This window comes from Pithys albifrons, chromosome 3 (assembly GCF_047495875.1).
Source record: "Pithys albifrons albifrons isolate INPA30051 chromosome 3, PitAlb_v1, whole genome shotgun sequence".
Taxonomy (NCBI): domain Eukaryota; kingdom Metazoa; phylum Chordata; class Aves; order Passeriformes; family Thamnophilidae; genus Pithys; species Pithys albifrons.
In genome coordinates, this window is record NC_092460.1 from 32,833,150 (window position 1) to 32,854,403 (window position 21,254).

The 21,254-nt window shown below is 41.4% G+C and overlaps 1 protein-coding gene across 2 annotated transcripts in view; it reads right to left on the reverse strand.

The window, feature by feature from the left end:
• Positions 1-21,254, reverse strand: part of MICAL3 (microtubule associated monooxygenase, calponin and LIM domain containing 3) — a 167,793-nt gene that overhangs the window by 52,770 nt on the left and 93,769 nt on the right. For both annotated transcript variants that reach the window (XM_071551272.1, XM_071551273.1), the window contains 2 exons: positions 19,665-19,753; positions 18,454-18,541 (listed from right to left, as the gene is read on the reverse strand). In XM_071551272.1, the coding sequence (XP_071407373.1) occupies positions 18,454-18,541; positions 19,665-19,753 (177 nt within the window). The remainder of the gene's footprint in view (positions 1-18,453; positions 18,542-19,664; positions 19,754-21,254) is intronic.

Below are 21,254 nucleotides of genomic sequence, written 5' to 3' on the forward strand. Positions count from 1 at the left end.
GAGTTTGCAGTAACAGGGGAGCTGACCTGGAATATTGCTCTGCCACTTCTGGCTGACTGTAAAAGACCAAAGGACTGTGGTTAACACAAGAACACCAAGGTGAGGGAAAGCAAACAAGGGATATACTAAAATAGTAACTAAAAAGGAGTCTTTCTACTACTTGGAACTCTTCATACACCCAGAGCCATCAGCTCTGCTCAGCTAATTCAACAGAAGTGTCTCTTCACAAGCTGTTTTTAACTTGTTCTCTTCTGATGCAGACTCTGACACAGCTGCAAAGTCCACAAGCAGAAAAAAACAGTGAAAAACAAAAAGAACAAGAACTTATTATCCATTTGACATTATTCCACTTCTGTTGTTTTCTAACAATCTTGGGGGCTTTTTGTCAGCTTTTTCAGAATGAAAAAAAACAAAATAAAAACCTTTTCCCATATAATTAAATGAAATAGAATAGAGAATTTTTTAAAAAAGGTTGTTTCAATGCTACAGTATCTATGGTGGGGAGAAAGACAAGCAGCAATCGGTCTAAAGCAGAGGAGGACTGAAAATCAAGCTGACATCCTTTTATAGCCATGTCATGAGCATATATGATCTTTCAGGTAACTTTTTCAAAACACAAACCATCATTACTCTTCTCATCACAAATACCTAGTGTAACTGGTACACAGGGAATCAAACAAACCCTACCACAGCTCAAACTGTAAGAGGCAGTGACTCAATGCAACTGTGTTAAAAAGTTTAAAAGATGGAAAAGTTACCTAAACTTTAATGCAAAAGGATGTGGTCAAGCCAAGATGTCCTGTGAGCTTGACAAGCACTCCATGCCTCAAAATCTCAAAGAAGTAGGAAGGACGTTTCCAGCACTTTCTCTAATTAATTTATATACCCATACATTTGAGATGTAGAATTGGTCACATACCTCCACTTTACTTTGCAAAGAAAACAGCTCTATGTCAGAGAATATGATACAGAAATTCAACTGATGACCAGCCTCAGCAAGGGATTTCCAGAAATTGCACTACACAGACCACTTGTTTTACTTGATCTACAGATTTTTCCCTAAAAGAGTCCATCTGGCTAGCTGCAAAGCCAAATATGAAACAAGAGAAATGCAACTGATAGCTTTGTGCACCACAAAGCTATCAACTACCAGAAGGAAAAGCATTACACTTCCCAAACCTAGGAAAGAGATAAAACTAAGTGTGAGGTACAGGTGTCATTAACGTGTTCAGATGATGGGCAATGTCCTTATATTATGCTATAAAGTTCACACCAATTCATCTGATGCTACAGTAAGAAACTATGCACAGGAAAAAGGGAAACTGAAGCTTTCCTACCCTCACATCATAGATCAATTGATAGACAGATGGATAGACAGATAGATAGACAGAAAGATAATGTGTATATGTATATATATGGTACTAATCAGGCATTGGAATGGGCTGCCCAGAGAGGTGGTGGATTCACCATCCCTGGAGATTTTTCAACTGAGATTGGCCGTGGCACTGAGTGCCATGGTCTGGTAAAGGGACTGGAGTTGGACCAAGGGTTGGACTCGATGATCTCGGAGGTCTTTTCCAACCCAATCAATTCTATGATTCTAAATGGATGGGCAAAGTCTATTTCAATGTAGTTCTTCTAGACACTAAAGCTGACCCCTTAAGCTCCTGTGGGGGGCCAAGGTGCCTCTCTCAGACTACCATGCTGTGCTGCCCAGGCTGTTGTGCAGCTCCCTGGGACAGCTCCAGCCTGCACTCATTAGCCATGGGCTGGTGTTCTGCCTGGTCAGTGCATCTGGGCCCACAGAGACAAAAGTCAGCAACCAGCCACAACTGAAAGGAAAGGGGCTCATGAGGCTGCATTTGCCAGAAAAAAAGCTGTTATTGCCCAGAGAGGGGAGCTACCTGAAGGCCAAGTGCAGCTTCTCATACAGTCAACTGATCAGCTAAAAACCCCTGAGTAACATCCAAAATAGGACACATTTTACATGCAATTCTGTACTTTGGAAGAGTCAGTGGGCCATGAACATTACGCAGATAATCTGAAGGGAACTGGTTTTCCTAACAGGACAGGCTGCTTAGCTGGTGCATGAAAGTTGCCAGAACCTTTTAGTTATCTCAGCCTTGACACAGCTTGCCTCCTGTAAAGATAAGTGTATGATCAGAGATAACATTCCTGCACAGAACTGCTCCTTGCCTAATAGTGTGTCCTATTCCAGCCACCCCAGCAATTCCTGGAAGGCTTGGGAAGCTCCTCTTGAGAGAGGATCCCATCTCCATTCCCCACCAGTACTACCTTGTTCTGTAAAATCAACACATTATTTCCAAGAGCTCGATGCAATCTTGCCAAAATCCCTGACACAACAGTCGCTGAAAATGCAGGAGAGAACTGGGAATCTGAGAAAAATGAATTTGTCCCAAGGGGAAAATACTGTCTATTTTACTGAAGATATTTTCATTAATCATGCAGTACCTCTAGACTTGCTTTCCTTAGCCTGCAATCTTAATATCTGAGTTACAAGCCATTTCTTGTAAGTGTGGGTTCAGTATTTTGCACAGACTCAGCTGTGGCCTCAGGGAGTTATGGAAATTCAAATAAAGGAGTCTATGCAAAAGGGGGAAGGAATTAATACATTCTCAGGAAAAACTTCATCTGGGTTTCTGAAATCTTGTGGTTTTGTGGTAATGTGAAACACTGCACCTGTTTGTTTTCACTTGTCTTTTCCAAACTCTTCAATGACTTTTACCTCCACATAATTGTTTGAAAACATAACTAAGTCAGATAAAACAATTCCTATGGAAACAGCAGAATATTGTACATGACAAAGTACAGAAAAAGAAGATGGGAGCTTTACCATGGGAGTTTAAAAGTGATGCAGAAAGCTCTGAGTCGGAAATGCTGAAAGTCCTCATATTCCATTATCACTGATTTCTAAGAAACACCTTAAGGGGTAAGGTTCCTGAAGTGTGCTTGCAGTTCAGCAAACATCATCACTGAGGTAAAAAGGAGGCGGCAAATGAGATCCAGCAGGATTTTTAGGCTTCTCATTTTTCATCTGTGTTAATGTCAAATTGAGTTTCATGTTTTTTCCTAGAAGTTTCACCCTCACCCACTTCAGTTCCACGAACTGCCTCTTTGTATTCCAACTCCACTTCTCATCCAAGGGCCTCAAAATGCTTTACAAGTACCAGCACACTAAAACAAACCTATTTTGGAAGTAGGTAAGTACTGTAGAGGCTTTGCACAAGCCCAGACACAGAGATTAAATACCAGCAAGGCAATCTCATAACAGACTAGTGGCAGTGCCAGAAACAGGATCCAGAATGCTCAACACCAACCCCTTCACTCTCAACCTCAGTTTAAGTCATGAAAAAGCATTTTGGTGCAAGGAAGTGCCCAGCACTGTGTGCACAAAAAGAAAGGAAATCTTGGTACTGAGGTCCGTTGGTAGATGCTGCACACATTGAACCAGTAAGTCAATTAAGACATTCCATGTAAATAAATGCAATTGATTTGTTCTGAACTCCTTTCCTTAATCCTGTCAAAAATTACCATCAAGTCACTGTTAACAATTTTTGTACTGCACAGTAACAAACACATAAAACATGTACACGGCAACTGTAAACTGACCTGCAGAAGTGTATTAAACAGAATGGATTTTTTAAGGGTTAGTAAGAAATTCAAAGTTTTAAATCTAGATTTATCTGCCCTTTAAAATGTATCTTCTCTTCTAAGCAACGTCTCCAGGAAACCACTGGAAAGAGCCCAGCAGGTCTGGTGAATTCCTGTCACTGCTTGTTCACACAGCCTCACACCCCACATTGCAGAACTGCACAAATCCTGGTAGGATCCCCCGTATTTTGACAGCAGAGTCTCAAAGACAAAAGGGTCAATAGAACAGCTTTTCACATAGAAACAAGAACACGTTTATTTGAACGTAAATACTGACTGGTATCTCGGCTTCAGCTGGAGCAGAGTTAATTTTCTCCCTAGTAGCTGGTACAGTGCTGTGTTTTGGGTTTAGTGTGATAGTAACACTGATAGCACACTGATGTTGTGGTTGTTGCTAAGCAGTGCTTATCCTGAGTCAAGGACTTTCCAGTTTCCTGAGCTCTGCCAGCCAGCAGGTGCACAAGAGGCTGGGGGGAGCGTGGCCAGGAAAGCTGACCCAGACTGGCCAGAGGGATATTCCATACCATAGAACAGCATGGCCAGCACATAAACTGGAAGGGCTGGCTGGGAGGGACTGAGGGCTGCTCAGGGTCTGGCCAGGAACAGCATGGTCAGTACATAAACTGGGGGGGGCTGGCTGGGAAGGACTTAGAGCTGCTCAGGGACTGGCCAGGAATAGCATGGCCAGCACATAAACTGGGGGGGCTGGCTAGGAAGGACTGGCCAGGAACCAGTCAGTGAGCAGTGAGAAAACTGCATTCTGCATCAGTTGTTCTTTGGGCTTATTCCTCTCTCTCTTGTTTTCATTATGATTATAATCATTGCTCCCGTTATAATATTTTACTTTGCTTCAATTATGAAACTGTTCTTATCTCAACCCAGATGTTTTATTTTCTTTCTGATTCTCCCACACCAGGGCTGGTGAGGGGTGAGGAAGAGAGGGAGAGAGCAGCTGTGTGACACTTGGTTGCCAGCTGGGGTTAAACCATGACAAGTAGTCATGAAGCCTCAACACTATTTTGCTAAAATCCCTCACCTTTCTCCCTGGGGTATCCCCAAGCCCTCAGGAAGCCTGAATTACTCAGCTGTAATAAGAAGCCATCACATCTTGAATTTTCTGATGTCTGTGTTTCCAGTTTGATCCATAACATCTTCTGCTAAATATAAAAGGCCTGAATTCAAGAGGACAGTATGATAAGAGAAACAAAGCCCATTCACAAGGAAGATAATCAGTGTCCATGCACAGGATTCAAAATGAACTCAATCCTGGTTACAACCCTGCTGAAATTCTCCTGTAATGTACACATGCCAATCACAGCAGTAAATAGTAGCTAAGCTGTCTAGAAAATGTGCTCTACTGAGTCAAAACTCTTGGGAATTTGATAAGGGAATTGCACAAATACAGACTGGCTTATGCAGGGTGGAACTGATCCATACAGCTGCCCTTAAACTGCCACTTCAAATCTAGGGAACCAAGGAGCAGACATGAGGCAGAGCAGCAGCTCTTGAGCCTGTCAGAAGCAAAAAGGTTTTGCCACTGAGCAACCAACATGGCCCCAGACATCTACCACTATGCAGGCTCATTCTTCAAACTTCCAATGCATCAATTCTTCCCAGCAAACTGGGGACCTGAACAGAGAAATGGGGAGCTGTACAGACAGAAAGGTGTTCTATTAAAATACCCTCTGGTGCAGAGGTACCCAGCAGAGTTACTGAAGAACCAGTGCTACCTGAGATTCCTGTTGATATCTAATGGTTCCTCTAAGCAATGAAGAGGAGAGGCCCCCAAGGTCCTCCCCCAAAACCATTACAATGTGTATAGGAATAGCTGACAGCTAAAATACTTCAGAGACTCTGAAACAGATACCCCAGAAACAGATGAAGGTGTAAGTTCTCCCCCACATGTTTCACAGCCTCCAGCTAGAATGAAGTTCTTCATTCTCAGACACTGCCAGTAAATGTGGAAGCCTTCTCTCTTCATAATTATGAAAGTGAATCAGACTGACAATTGAATGCAATTAAAAACTCACCTATTTATCTTATGGTGTTGCAATGTTATCCCCCACTCCCCTCAAAATTTTGGTTAAAACAGACTTCTAGAATTTGCAAAACAGATACTGGCTAAACAGTTGCTCACTGAAACAGTGAGGCAGAGCCTGCAAACAGCTGGCAATTGCATTGATCTGACCTTTCTCTGGTTTTAGTGGAAACAACCACAAGTGATTATAATTAACCAATTTAATATCAAGGTCATCTGTAATTTATACTGTCTTGAAAAGAAATACAAATTCATCTGCAACTTTATAGTATAAACTTATGTTTGAAAAACAGTGTTTTCCACATGCAGGTGTGGGAAGTAGCAGCATTATGCAACCAAAGCTGGGAGTTCAGTATATGGTTTAACAATACAGAAACATTGTCTTCATTACAGCAGAGGTACAGAATAACCCAGGAATGCAGCTATTTCTGGCTCCTGGAAAGTGTCCAGTGTTGTCACTGGTGGGTGGAGAAAAGAATCAGGGGAAAGGAGGTATTAGGTCACCTAACCAAGCTCCAGGGAACACTGCTAAGCTCAATACTCCTTATTACATCTCTTTTGGCAGAAAGTCTTAACATTTGTATAGAGTTCACTTTTACTGCTGACAAAACAGATTTCCAGTACTAGAGGTATAATATGAATTATGTAGGTTTTTTAAGTCTGTTAATTACTGGTGTGTTTATTACTCAGGAGTATTGATAAGTCAGTAACCTAATGCTGGTAATTTTCCATTTTGTTGGTATCATCTAAGATGTTGGAGATCTCTCTGGTATTTTGATCAGCTCTACCCTATGTTGCCTGGCCTCATTTCCATTCCCCGAATGAAGCTGACTGTGGGAAGGCTGAAGAGCAATAAAGGATAATCTGGCTAAAAATAACACTACTTGGCAAGCATAAATTTTGTCCTGGAAGCTATTCAACATATGTTACCTCCAAGAACCACCTATATATTTTAAACATCACCATGACCTTGGCTCATGAGGTAATTCCCCTTATTTGAGTGAAGTACTCTATTTTTGTTAAGTAACTTGGAAATTAATATTTAAGACTGATTGTCCAGTTAGAATCCAAACAATAATCCCTTTTATGTTGTTACAAAAAGCCCTCTATCTTCTCTACTAGGTAAGACCTAATACTATTTATTCCCTGTGGCACCTATTTCCTGCCACTCATATGCAGCAGCTCTGTGGAATCTCTCCTTTTATGGGAGGGATCAGACAGGTGATTCTCACAGTGCAAGTAACACAAAGCTGAACCAAGGATATTTCCACTTAGAAGTAGCAGTGGAATCTTCACTGGCAAGTGCTCCAGGCACAGAGCTCAAACCACAGAAGGCAAAGGCAGGGACTAGGAGGATGAAGCACTGCCTGCGGTAGCAGAAGGTCAGGTTCCAGAACAACTGAGGAACTTGAAAGTGCACAAGTCCACGGGACCACAGGCTCTGAGGGAATTTTTGAAGAAGTGCCTGAGCCACTATCCATCCTATTGCAGCAGTTTGGTGAAAATCCCATGGACTGGAAAACGGGAAACATAAACCCCATTTTTAAAAGGGGGGAAAAGGAACCTCCAGGGAACTACAGGCCAGTCAGTCTCATCTGAGTGCCCAAAAAGATCATGGAGCAGATCCTCCTGGAAAATATGCTAAGGCATGTGGAAAACCAGCAGGTGATTGGTGACTTCATTTTGGGGAAGTCGAGTCTGACAAGTCTGGGGGCCTTCTACAGAGGGATTACAGAGCTGGTGGTAAGGCAAGAACGACTGGTGCCATCTCCCAGGACTTGTGCAAACAGAATGACACCGTCCTGCATGACATCCTTGTCTCTAAACTGGACAGACTGGATGTGACAGGTGGACCAACTGGTGAATAAGGCATTGGCTGGAAGGCTGCACTGAGGAGTTGTGGTGGACAGCTCCATGTCCAAGCAGAGAGAGACGAGCTCTGCTCCTCAGGCACTGGGACTGGCACTGTTTAACATCTTTGTCAGTGACAGGGACAGTGGCATCGAGTGCACTCTCAGCAAGTTTGCACTGACACCGAGCTGTGTGGAGCTGTTGGTGTTCCCACCCATGGTAAAGGGCTTACACTGGATTATTTTTAAGGTCCCTTCCAACCCAAACTGTTCTACAATTCATTCTACAAATCTTGCCTACTTTTTAAAGAAACTGATACTTACAGTTTCACCTTGGATAATGGATGGTATTTTGATCAATAAAGAACAACCAATCTGAATCTGAAAGTTTTATCAGGCATAATAAAATGGAGAATGTAGTATTTTCTGTCTCCTGTTTAAACTGTTACCAGACCCAGAATACCACTTGTGATGAGCTATCTTGATTCAATCCCTGAGTTAACAACCACAATCTCTTCTGGGGCAATGTGTGACAGATTTCCATACTTACTAAATCTCAGAATATATTTAGATACCAACCATGTCCTTACTTGATTTCTATCATTTGTGTCGAGATTATGAAGTGCTGAAAATGGAACAGGCTGAAATCTTAGGCTGGAAGTTACAGGAAAATATAACTGGGAATATTTGTCATGAGTATAAATGCACATACTCCAAAAAGCTTCAACATCTGCTCCCTCATCCTGTCACATACTTTTCTATTATCTACATTTATCCCACATACTCTTGTGTAACTTGTTAAACAGCTGAATATCCCAAGCAATCCAGAGCTTCACACCTTTGTGGGAATTTTTCCTGAGATTAAGAAAATTCTTGTCTATAGATATATATTCAAATAAAGCTTCCAAAAGACTCATTACTGATTAAAAATAATTTACACATCAGTTCTGATGTTTTAAATCACAAAGTTACCCAAGCCTGAAAGTATTTGAAACATCTCTTGGGTAAAAAATTCCTATTTTTAAACACTTTTACCCGCAAGCCATCACATAAACTTCTATAATTGCAGAGAGGACAGTTATGAAATTTTCCTAAAAAAGCAAACACAGCCTTCTGGGATGACAGCAAACATGAAAAATGTCAGACTAAACATACATTTTTGAGAGAAGATGTAAGCAACTAACCAGAGCCCAGAAGTGCCATCTCATCCTTAAAGAGCGTCTGCCCAGTTTTGTTTGGAAAGCTCAAGCTGAACTCTGGATCACCAGGATCAACGCAGCAACCACTACTCCCCCTTCCTCCATAAATACACCCCATATAAGCAGGAGAACAGCTTCGATGTTGACTCTGGATTATCTATTCCTTCCCTTGAGATTATTTCTATGTGTTTTGGTTCTGTGGCTTTTTGTTTTGTTAGTTTTGGTTTGGCTGTTGTGCTTTTTGGTTTGGTTGGGTTGGTGGGGTTTTGGGGTTTGTTTTGGTTGGTTGGTTTTCTCTCCTTATTCTCTTTGCATTTTAAGATACATTACCAACTACACACCTTAATATATTGTGCCACTGATCACAAGCAGGTGGTAAAACTGTTAACAGCCTTTTTTTAACTTGCATAGAAGTGAACAGACATTTATTACAGAATCACAGACTATTCTGAGTTGGAAGAGATCCACAAGGATCATCGAGTCCAACTCTTAAGGCAATGGCCCACATAGGGGATTGAACCCATGACCTTGGCATTATTAGAATCAAGTTTTAACCAACTGAGCTAATCTCAGGGTCTATTCATTCATTTCATTATTTTAAAAGTACCTTCTTACACTTTTTCATCACTGTTAAAGAGCACCAGAGAAAAAGATCTGTGTGAAACAGCTACAGATGAAAAAGTGTAATATGTCTGAAATGGAAAACCACTTGTACACAGAAGGTGTCCCACACTACCCCAGTGATGGGTGTTGCAAAGAAAACAGTCCATGCCAACATCCCTCTTGGAAAACCTGTCACCAAGACATATCTGATGAAGCAAGCTGGTTTGGGATGCCTGGTGGAAAACATCACAGTACTCACAAATTCTCAATTCTTACAATGAAGTTTCCAAACCCCTGTAAAAGCTAATTCTGTCCACCATCAGTGTAAGGCATCTGTTTTTTGAGGGAACAAAATATCCACATGGCCAACAGACTCTCATGCATTTGTGAATGGCTCAGTATCTCAGAGTTATAAAGTGATTTGCACACATAACTATGATACTTTTTTTAAAATTGTCTTTAATATATTACTCTTTATCTAGTGAACTTCAGTCCTGCAGTTTCAGTTCTCAGATAAATTGTTGGATGCAAATTAATGGCTGCGTCAGATTTTCTGTGGATAATTTTTGAGGATGTTAAGTGAGAATGTTAACTGCAAAAAAAGTATGGTACCTCTTTTTCTGTATGATGAAGACAATATTTCATCTATTCACCAAACTCTACAAACTCTAAATAATATAAGAGACTCTCAGAAGTGACAGAGGCAATGAAAGGACAAATCCATGTAATTCAAAATCCCAGGGTAGAATATTCAGACAAATTCATGTGTTCTCTTTACAGAGCTACAGGCAAAGAGCACATAAAGTCAGCAAAAACATGGCTTAGGTCAAATCATCTACTTTTCTTTCTCATTGTCAAGGTAATTTTATCTGCCAACAAAGGTTAAAAACAGTGATATTTGACATAGTGTTACTTGGGGCTTTATTTACAGAATAAGGTTTCCTCTGGAGTAAATAATTTTAAGATAAGTATCTTAGCTTGGAGGGTGGTCCTGTGGTGTAAAGGAGAGCACTCTGGACTTTGAATCCCAAGGACCTGAGTTCGAGTCTCAGTGGGGTCCGTCCCCTGGCAGTAAATGCCTCCCTGCCATCCCATCCCGTCAGATCTCGGATGCTCAGCAGGGTCAGCCCCCGTCAGTATCGGGTGCTGTGACAGTCCCAAGGACTTCACTGTCACTGTCCAAGCTTGCTCGGCCCTGGAAAATGGACCTTGGGACTTAAACAGTGGGGCCAGTTCTGTGCACGCTGTGCCTCACCTAAAAAATCCACTGCACAGGCTGGAAGGGCACGTGGGGAGAGCCCTGCCCAAATCTTTGTGAAGTCTGGCCATGCATCTCAGCTCAAGAAGGAACAGTGACAGTGATGGAAAGACTGTTTGAAAAAGGTTCAGGTTTGTTTCACAAACAAAACCAGGATACCTTTAACAAACAGCGATTTTTGAGTGTCAGGGCCATGGAAGGACTTTCAAGGCCACTTCCCCCTCCTATCCAGTGGGGCAGGGTACAGAGTCCAACTCTCCTCACAGGCATTAGTAAAAGAACACCAGAAGCCACGAGACTAGAGGAGAACCACAGGAACAGAAGGAGCATGAGGTGAGGAGAGTCTGTCCCATCACACATATACTCTGTTTCTCCAAGTTTTACCTGAAAACAATGTTTCCTACACTGGTACAGCAAGGAAGTCTGGTTTCACATCCGATAGGGAAGAGCTCTGAAAAAATACACCTCCCTTCAGCCTTTGTTTTTTCCATTTTTCCCCTTCTTAATTCATACAGCCAATTCTGAAGAGCATATGTAGCTCTTAGCAGCTTTCCTGATACAGAATAGCAGAGGCTGCTTTAGCAGTGCATCAAAAATTGCCATTTCTAGTTCATGCACCAGCACAGGAAGTTTTATGCTGGACGCTGCTCGCTCCTTCTCAGAGCTGAAGGGCCCATTTTAGCATCAAAATCGAGACTGCTGATCACAGTAAAGAAAAATTAAAGCCAATTTTAAAGACATAAAGCAATTATCTTTCTCCAAAGAAGAAAATTTCACACATGATAGAACTGGTTTGTGGTTACGGTTTTGTGAGCTACCATTTAAAATAAATTAACTACTCCAGCCAAATATTGCTCACAATTAGACTCTCCTAAGTCATCTCCTATTAGAAACCTTTTGTTGCTGAAGGTGCAGTAGGAAGCATGAGAAGTATGCAGAATGAGTCCCCAGTGCAGACTAATCCAATGTATCTTTGAGACCAGGAAAATGCCATTCAAAACTATGACCCAGCTCTGTTTGTCATGGAGAGAACATTACAGAATAGTCTCTTAATGGTCTTGAGGAAGGGAGGTCACCCCCTCAGGTGCAGTTCTCCTGAGAAAAGACAACAGTCCAGCCCAAATGAGAGAGACAGAATTTGGCTACAAGGCCCCATATTTACTCATTTTCTGCCCTTCCACGACACCAAAACATCCCACCATGGCAGCAGATGTTGCACCAAAAAAGGAACAGACCCCTGCCAAGATGCTCACCTGTCACACTGCGCCTCCCTGTTCTCCAGTGCTGACCTGGGCTCCCCTGTGGGTGCTGCTGCCTTGCTCACAGACCGCAGCAAGGCACACAGAACATCTCCCAAATAAAACCAAACCTGTGAAGCTGCAACACTGAGAGCACACCTATCCCCAAAGTCAGCTTTGCCAAAGCAGAGGATACTTAGCATGGGGGTCCTCAGCAGGTTTTCCACAGCAACATGTCATGCTGTGTGTGCAGTGTGAGCCCTGCACTCCAAGCAAACCACAACAGCAAAATCAAAAGTAAAACCACACAGAGAAAAAGCCTGTAGTAGTACTCTGCAGTGACAGACAGCATGTGCCATGAAGCTCCCCAAATGTCTTTTGTATTTGAGCTTTCTAGATCTATCCATTCCACCTTCCCCCAGCTCTGTATCCCCCGCAGCATCCCTCACCTCGAGCCAGGGGAGGGAGAAGGGGGAGGACAAAGAAAAACTCAGAAACCTGAAGTTTGTTTGGAATTTATTCCCTTGAACATTTCACACAGTTGAACAAAAATTATCTCAATTTCACAGCAACAGGAAAACCACATGATACATAATTCAGAGACACACACACCCCAAACAAAAACAAGTTCAAAACAACTGCATAAATCAAAATCTTCAAAGGGACTTCAGTGGCGACATGAAGCCTTTCTGAGCACTAATCGTCTCACTTAAACTTATCTGTCACCAAGCTCATTCTATGCACACTCCCTCCTTGTCTCTGAGGGAAACAATCTCAAAATGGTCATTACTGGGATTACACTTCCCCCCCCCCCAAAAAAAAGACATTTTAATTCTGCAATTAAAAAAAAAGTCCAACTCTTTCACTCCAACTTAGTACTATTTTTCTAAGACACAAAAACATTCAGTGAATCTCTGAAAGTGCCCAGAAAAATTCATATCACCCTTCAGAATACACACATACAAACAACAAATATTTGAGTGGCACAAGTCTACAGGTCTGAAAGCGAGAGAGAGATGGAATTGGGAGCCCAGTTACTCCCTCTAAAAAGTGTTCTTAGCAGGATGAGCACAGTCATGAGCACAAACTCAGCACATTGCTATTTTTTATGTAGCCTTCTCAGTCTTCAAAATGTTTTTCAGGATTTTTCAGTGAAACTTTATCAGATCAGCTGCATCTCCCAGTCTTAAGAACAAATAGCCTTTCCATTATGTCTTTTTTCTTTCCAAATTTTCTGGGCTTCAAATTGCTGACCCTTTAGCATTCTCCTTTTCTTTACATGAAAGCCACCCAAATCCTGATAAGAACACTGAAAAGGAACACGATGGACTGGGAACAGTCAAGCATTTTTCCTAGCAGAGATTCCTGGCTTGTTTTTGAACAATGATTCACTGGGCACTGAACTTTGGTTCTAACTGGACAATCCACAAACCCCTCTCAGCTTCCAAAAATACAGAGCCTGGTTCTTAAATTTATATTTTAAATGTTCCACAGAAAAATAAATCTTCCCTCATATCTCTTGGCAGTTGTGTGATACCCCATAAAAGGGTTCGGTATCATGTGCCATGTCTTGCAAAACAAACCACCACGGCTCCTCCACATGGAACACACAACATTCAAGGCACACTAGCAGAGGAAATATCTTTCCTCCCAATTTGGTGGTGCATCCTGAAATATGAATGTCCTCCTTTTTTCCTCTTTCTTTTTTTCCCCAGGAGGGAAAGGGTGTGTTTGTAATGGATGTGTTTCTAAATGTTCAGTGGTTTAAAACGAAGGCACCACAGACAGAATGTGATGTCACAGGATTAGTTTGCTGCTATCTGCTGTAATTTAATGTTTAAAACAGACCAAATCAAAACAAGAACAAAGCCCAAATGTGAATAATAATGAAGTAGGGGATTGCATGAAAATGTTTTGTTTGCACAGCAAACAGTATTGCTTTGAGCTAAATCATTTTCAGAAGTAAGGCATGTTCAGTGTAAGCAGAACTGTGAACAGGCAATGCTTCTGAACAACAGAGGCAATGCTTATGAACAAGGAGCTTATTTCTAAGCAGAAATATATATAAAATATATTTGTATTTCTTTAGACATAGAAGCAGAACTGTGTGCAAATAATATTGGATCCATTCATCAAGATGCCTTTAGTACTTTTTAAATGTGGCTCAGATAATTTACTGCAAATGACACACCACTCAGAAGCAGCAGCCACTCTGCTCTGGCTCTCCAAGTCAGCAGCAGAACCTCCTCATACCTATTCCTTGCTCTGTACAACAGATTACTTTGAGTCTGCGGTGAAGGACTTTGCTCCAAATATTTCTCCCCGAAAACACTTAAGGCACACCCACTTTTCAGACTATATACCTGTATCATACACAAAGCTTTGTGATGTTAAGGCAGAAGACACCTAATAATACCTCTGCTTTGTATTGCATCTTTCATATTTGCATTCCATGGCTTATATTTGGCTTCTCAAATCTTTCACAGGTCAAGTAACTACAACAAAGGCCTCATGACTTGCCTTTTATTGCTGTACATTTTGAAGTCTTTCCTTTATGAACTTCCTATTGCTGACAGGGACAGAAATATATTGCTTGGAGAATATGAACCTGAAATGGGAAACATTTTATGACAAAACATCCCTGGCTAAAGTTACCCCAAGGAGCACATCATAAAGCTGACAGGGTAAAGACTGTTCCAAGTCCATCTGTCAAGAAAGAGCTGGAAGTTTGGAAATATGTTCTTACAGACCTTTAGAACAAACAGAACAGCATTTGCATTAAAAGCACATTAAACCATATAAAGTACTGTAAATAATATTAAAAAAAATCCAAGACACAGCAGTTACAGATTATCAAAAGGAGAGAGAGCTGAAAAGCAGAAAGTTGTTTGAGTTTTTGTTTGTTTTTTTTCTCTTGGCAATAGCAGCAGTTTTGGCACAAAGGCAAATGCAGAAGACAGAGAGAAACAGGCAGGCAGGGTACAGAGAAAGTTACAGAATCTATGTCAAGCATGCCACAGTTTAGTAGGACCAAAAGCACAGTTAGAGCTTTTCCCAACTGCCCTTCCCAGAGAGAATGGCATCCATTGCTCAAAAGCTTGTTGCCACTTCCCACACTGAAGGGTTGCAAGAGCCATTTTGACCATAACCTCCCTGGGAACATCCCTTGGAACCACCACACCAGAGGCCACACAGGGTCTGGCAAACCAGGCAAAACCTTCACAAAAAGGGTGACTGTAGCTGACTGCTAAACAAACCTTAACTTACTCATCACAGACTGTGCCCTGCAACTGTCTCTGTTACAGCACAAGGACAGACAAGCACATGAACTGCCAGCCTGAACTGGGGCCACCCAGTGAGGGACTGACATCTTTAGCAAAGTTAACACGTGCCAATCAGGTTAGTAACACATCACAAGAAAGGGCTTGTTGTGAGCGATTGTGACCAATCTTACCTCATCTGACCAAACCTGCTGAAGGCTAATTTGTGGTTGAATGTATTTTAAGCATTCAGCTGCCTAAAAAAAGAGGCCAGATTTGGTGGTGAAGAAAAGGAGACAGTGAGTGTAGGGAGGGAACCCGTGCAATTTACATCCAGTTGGGATTCCATGACAACTAAAAAGCAGGCCTTGGATGAGTTACCACAAAGCTCACTGAAACAATCACTTTTGCTAACTCAGGGCTGAATTTAACTCAGAGATAGATAATTTAAAGATGGATTTTTTTTGTCTTGCATATTCTATAACTGATGTTACTGCTGTAAAACCTTCCTTTTGCCTTCCAAGCTATCTTTACATCTCCATCAAACATCAAATCAGCTCATGTTACACATTTTTCTTCTTTTACTTAATTCTTTCAGAGATAAGTTACTCTTCACATCAAGACCTACCTCACTAGTGAGGATTGGCTCAGACCTCTCTGTCTGAAATTGCTATTGCCAAATTCCATTTGGTGGCACTTTCCTTAACGGAGGCAAAACATTTACAGATCTATGACCTGTACTAGATGAGTCTACCTGACAGGTGAAGTGGAGCCTTGGAAACAGAGCTCTGCCTCTGTCTCCATCTCAGACAGGTTTTCACTCGAGGTATTTGTCTACTCTACAGTGAAAGCAGAATGTCTATTGTCTCTCAAAACAGACAATTTGATAAATTGCAAGAAATCATACAGACAAATAGTTCAAATTCAGGAGTTACACTGAGATGGAATCCTATAGGCTCCCTTAGACTATTCAGGAATAATATCCTGTTCTTCCACTGTTTAGCAAGCTTGCTAATTCAAACCAGCTTGGTTTGTCTTTTCATACGTAACTGTAAACACATCACAGGTTTCTCATCCTACATACCCAGCAAGAGCAGGAGCTAAAGGTAGGTACCTACAGGACATAACTGTTATACCTGCCCTTAATAGCAGCGTGACTTGTTTTCAAAGTATATTGCATTTAGCTTCCTCCTCCTTAACCATTGTTAAGTCAGTAGTTTTAAGATATACTGCAGAAGGAAAACAAAATCTCAGCCACTAAGGGTATTTCTTTAGCACAGCAAAGGCACTGCTCACCTCTTCTACCACTAAATGTACTTCTGTCATGCACACAACAAGAACACACCACAATACACTGCCTCAAAGATGATCCAGCTTGACCCAGCTAAGCTGAGCGTGTCCTAATGCACTTTGGGCACTGCAAGAGGCAAAGCTATAAAAGGTACAAAAGCTCTAACATTATGCTACAGTTATACACTGCTCTAAAAAACGCAGGAAGCAAACAGAAGGAGCCCTAGATTTCAAGTTTTGCTGTTTGACAAAACAGTGTCTGTTCTATCTTACTTCCCTGTACTTCCCACAGTGCTGCTACAGGACTGTGCTACTGCAATCTCACACAGGGAGAAATGGGAGCATCTGATTTATAGCTGATTCACATCTGATTTATTGAAGTTTATTGCAAACTATGGTCTATTGCCTGCTCTGCTTAGTGATCCCTTAGGTGCTATGTACTGAATGTTTCTTTGTAAAAGTAATTAAATTTGATCAGTTGGAAAAACTAAATCAGAGGATGGAGGCTTTCTGCCAGCAGTTGCTTTGATAAACTAATTATAAATGTAACTAAAATCTCCTCCTTCTAATTTTCATCACTAATAGCTTCACTTCATACACCACCTTATCCTCACATCAGATTCCCTGTGTGCCAGTAAATATTTTTTCATCTTAAAGAATATGTTCCAGCTAAGAAAAAAAACCAAACAAAACTCTTTACTTCCAGAGAAATCAATTTTAAGTCTATCCAGTTGAACAAAAAATGCTGTAATTAACACATCTGCCCATTGAATTTTGCAAATGTCATTCTTCCCTACCTTTTCCCTTTTCTCACTTTTGTCATATGAAAATTACACACACACATAAGAGGAAACCTTGACAGTAACTACAGTTGAAGAATTAACTGCATGCCCTAGGAATAAATTTCTGCCAGACTGCATTCAGTTACAATCTTGGAAACACTTGTAAGAATAATATATAAAGTCAAAGAAAAGTATGATTTTTATTTGCCTCTGTGTTGTTAAGGCCTTTTCTCAACTGGCACTATGAAAACATTCTTTTCTCAAAGTGTTGCTCTAAGTGTGTTCTCTCTCTTTATTCATAGTGTTCTGGAACAAATACGAGAAATCAAACCTCTTCCTTTTCTCTGACATCCCCAAATGAGCACTAAGGGGCTAGGCAAACGAGCATTTGTAGCACAGACACTTCTCTCATGTTAGAAGGAATTAGAATTTCAAGTTAAAAGGCAAAACTACTTCACAGTAAGACACACACATTCACCGCCCCATTCCCAAAGCCACATCCAGGAGCAGCACAGATGCTGGCACTGAGGGAAGAGCACCATGACCTGCCAGCACCATGAAACTCAAGGGGTTTAAGGAAGCCAATCCCATTAGCTGTCAGACACCCAGAATTCCAAAGGAGACACAATCCAGAGGTAATGGGATCTTTCCCATTCAAGTACCAGATTAATGAAGAGAAGCTTGGGAGAACAAGAAACCACACCCAGAATTCAGGCAAACACAGAAATCCAGTTTGTGAGCTATTCCAGTGCTTCAGAAAAGCTTTTAACTTCACTAACATTTTGCTGCTTACAGTATGGGGCTCTTTATCTGGGCCCACTCAGAGGAGACTCTCGACGGAGCATCTGTGTTTTCCTGGAATTCTTTTGAATAATGTCCTTGAAAGGACTGAGAACATCTAGGCCCCAAAGCCACAGTGCAAAATAATATATTGAGATTTTCACATAACACACAAAATTCACATGGCACTGCAAAAATCCACACAAGTTATACAGCTCAAAACTGGGTCACGTCAATTCGCTGGTCAGCAAGGCTGCCCACAGAATTCCCCTAGGATCTGCACGAGAACTTCTGACTGGACATAGAGAAAGGGAACCCCGAAAGCCATCAGCTGACACATGAAAAAGGAGTCCAGAGGGTTCTGGGCTACCTGGTGCCCCATGGAGGAGACCGTGCTGTGCAGGCGCTGGCTTGCCAGCCTAACTCTGCCCCAGAGGCCGAGCGAGTACTGCACCACCCTGCCAAAGAAGGAAGCGGAGCTACCTGGGGCCCTCTCTGCCGCGCCGGAGATGCCGCTGGCCCGTCCACTTCCATCACTTGCCATGGCGTCCTGCAGAGGTCCTTTGGTGTCCTGGAAGAGCGTGGGGGAAGGTAAATTCATATTAAAATTGAAAGTGTTACATGTACTGAACACGCTGGACTAGGAGGGTCCCACTTGCAAATAAGATACCCCATGTAACCATCGTGTAGGGCAAGGTCTGAACCAAGTATGTTCCTCCTCAATTTATGGCTTTATTAAAGCTCTGAAAAACAAGCTGGAGATTCAAGAAAGGCAAAGCAGTAAGATGCCTGAAGTCTGCTCATCTGGGAAATAAAACAAGTACCATTTTTAGTCTTTATTTTTGGCAGGAAGTATAGCACATATGTTGGGATGACTCCATTATCCTTCCATAAAGGAGGAGTACAGCTTCAATTTGCACTAATAAAACAGGAAAAAAGGCAGGCACCAGCACTGCTGTGAAGGAAATTATAATTTAAAGGAGAAGGACAGTTTGTAACATTCAAGCTTAACAGAACTTGTTAAGAGACCAGCATGTAGCTTGCTCAGTGTATGCAAAAACACTGAAAAGGGGTTTGAGGAGAAAACTTAAGTGCCTTGGATTATAAAAACAAAAGTGGAGAGACTTTTCTGGATTACACAATGCATCATCATCCCACATTTAAAGCACAAACGCTTCCATTACAATAGTATAGGAAAAGGGGAATCCCTTCTTTACACACAGATTCCCATTAAGACACAGAAAACCTTCAGTAATGAAGGCAGTTCATCTTCACAGCTTATGCAAGTGGGGTAGAAGTTCATGTTTCAAAGGAAAAGCAAACAATTTGTTTCATCTTAAGAAAAACCATGGAGAAACAAAGCAGAACCAGAACTGGTAACATTACTCACTTCATAACTGCATGGACTGAGTAAGCATTTCAAATGATAAGAAAATAAATAAAAATTCTGTTTTGAATGGGATAGTACCTAATTTTATAAAATAAAGACCATGAAAAGAGAAGCAGTTAGTAGAGGAACTGCTTTTAAATAAAATTTACAGAACTACAAGCTTCCATGATATAAAAAAACAATTAAATGCACTCTGAATTTTTCTACTTAAAAACAAAAACAAAACAAAACATCATATGTACTTTCTCAATGTTAAGAACCAAAATCTATTAACACGACATGTTAGATGGAAATAATGAGTTACCTTTCCTGACAGAGGACCCACTGCTGGCCTCTTCCTCTGAGCATAACCAGAGAGTCGGTAACAGTAGTGAGGCTTACAGTAGAATTTACCTGCAGATAAAACACAAAGGATGGTCAGCAATGAGAACACAGGAGTTTAGCACAATAAAAACGTCCATCTCACTGCAACTTATTTTCTGCTGTCATTCCTGTTGCTCCCTCCAGTTTCTTCACTGTACACGGGAGGCAAACACTATCTGAAGTTTTAACTCCAGCCCTCCTCTCTCCCCCTCATAACCAGCCTCCTTTCCATTGGGTGCCTGACAGCCATTTAGTTTAAAATCCTACCAAACACCAAAGCAAAGCTGTGAGGCTTGTGTGGTATCACATGCTAACAATGCGGCAGTGTGTGAGGAACAAAGAAATCATCACATGAAAAGCTGGCAGAAGCACTTTTGGAAAAAGCAAGAATGAATACAACCAGCAGAAAGTGGGAGAGGACAGTGTTAACTCCCAAAGAACCATCTCTCAAAGTGCACAGTGTCTACTTGCAGAAAGGACAATCAAAAAATGTTTCGCTTTCACAAATAAGGCCTTTTACTGGTTTAGTAGCACCCCAGAAGTCTAGATAGGTTTTTCACTGACATCTGAGCACTGTCAGGAAGACAAAGCAGCCCCAGTAATACCATAATACATATAATAATAATAGTAGAAGCAACTGGATGCCACATAATTATCTCCCCTGTACCTTTGCCAATGTATCCTGCTTGGTATAAGCAGCCCACAGCACCCTTATTGCTATCCTATTCCTAGAGCTCTGCTAATCCATTCTGACCTCTGCCTCCTTCCCTAGTTTCTCTGGGCTGGCATTTGCACAGTGCTTTGATTTTTGATGTAAAAGTGACAAACATTATATATCAAGAACTTTTACTTAAATAAGCATTTCTTAACATTTCCTCTTTCCAAAATCCACTCTGAGATTGCCTGAAATGAGCAACAACCGAAAAGCTCTTAGATAAAAATTCTCAGATTTTTGAAGCCTAACACCAGACACTGACTGCAGAATGCTTATCAGTCCCAACAGCTACATGAACAGCAACAATGTGTGTATAGCTTTGTGGGGGCTTTTTCCTCCCAAAGAAAACTCAAAATGAAATATAAACTAAATTTTCACAATGAATACATCAGGCAGGATACCACATATTTCAGTTTGGCCACATCCCCTTCACAGGCACACACAACTGTTAGGCATGGAATATCATTCCAGAATCAATGCTTGCAGTGTGCTGAAACTCCCAAGCTTTGTGTTTGCTTCACTGAGAACTATCTGGCCATAACTGCATGCACAGCTCACTTGCAGAGGGACTCACTAAATCTGGTGGCAAAATCTGTTTCACCCCATAATGTTGACAGAGGAGCTCAGTCTGTTACTGCTTAAGATACAATCAGGTATTCAGTTACTTGTGAAGGCCCAAAGTAACAGCAGTGCTCAAAAAATGCTGTTTCCCAACTCTGATTACTGACAAAGATGTTACTTTTATATGTTGATTTCAAAATTACCATTGGCCCCTTTAAACTTGCATGCCAAGTCTGCTGACCTTCTGGACATGAA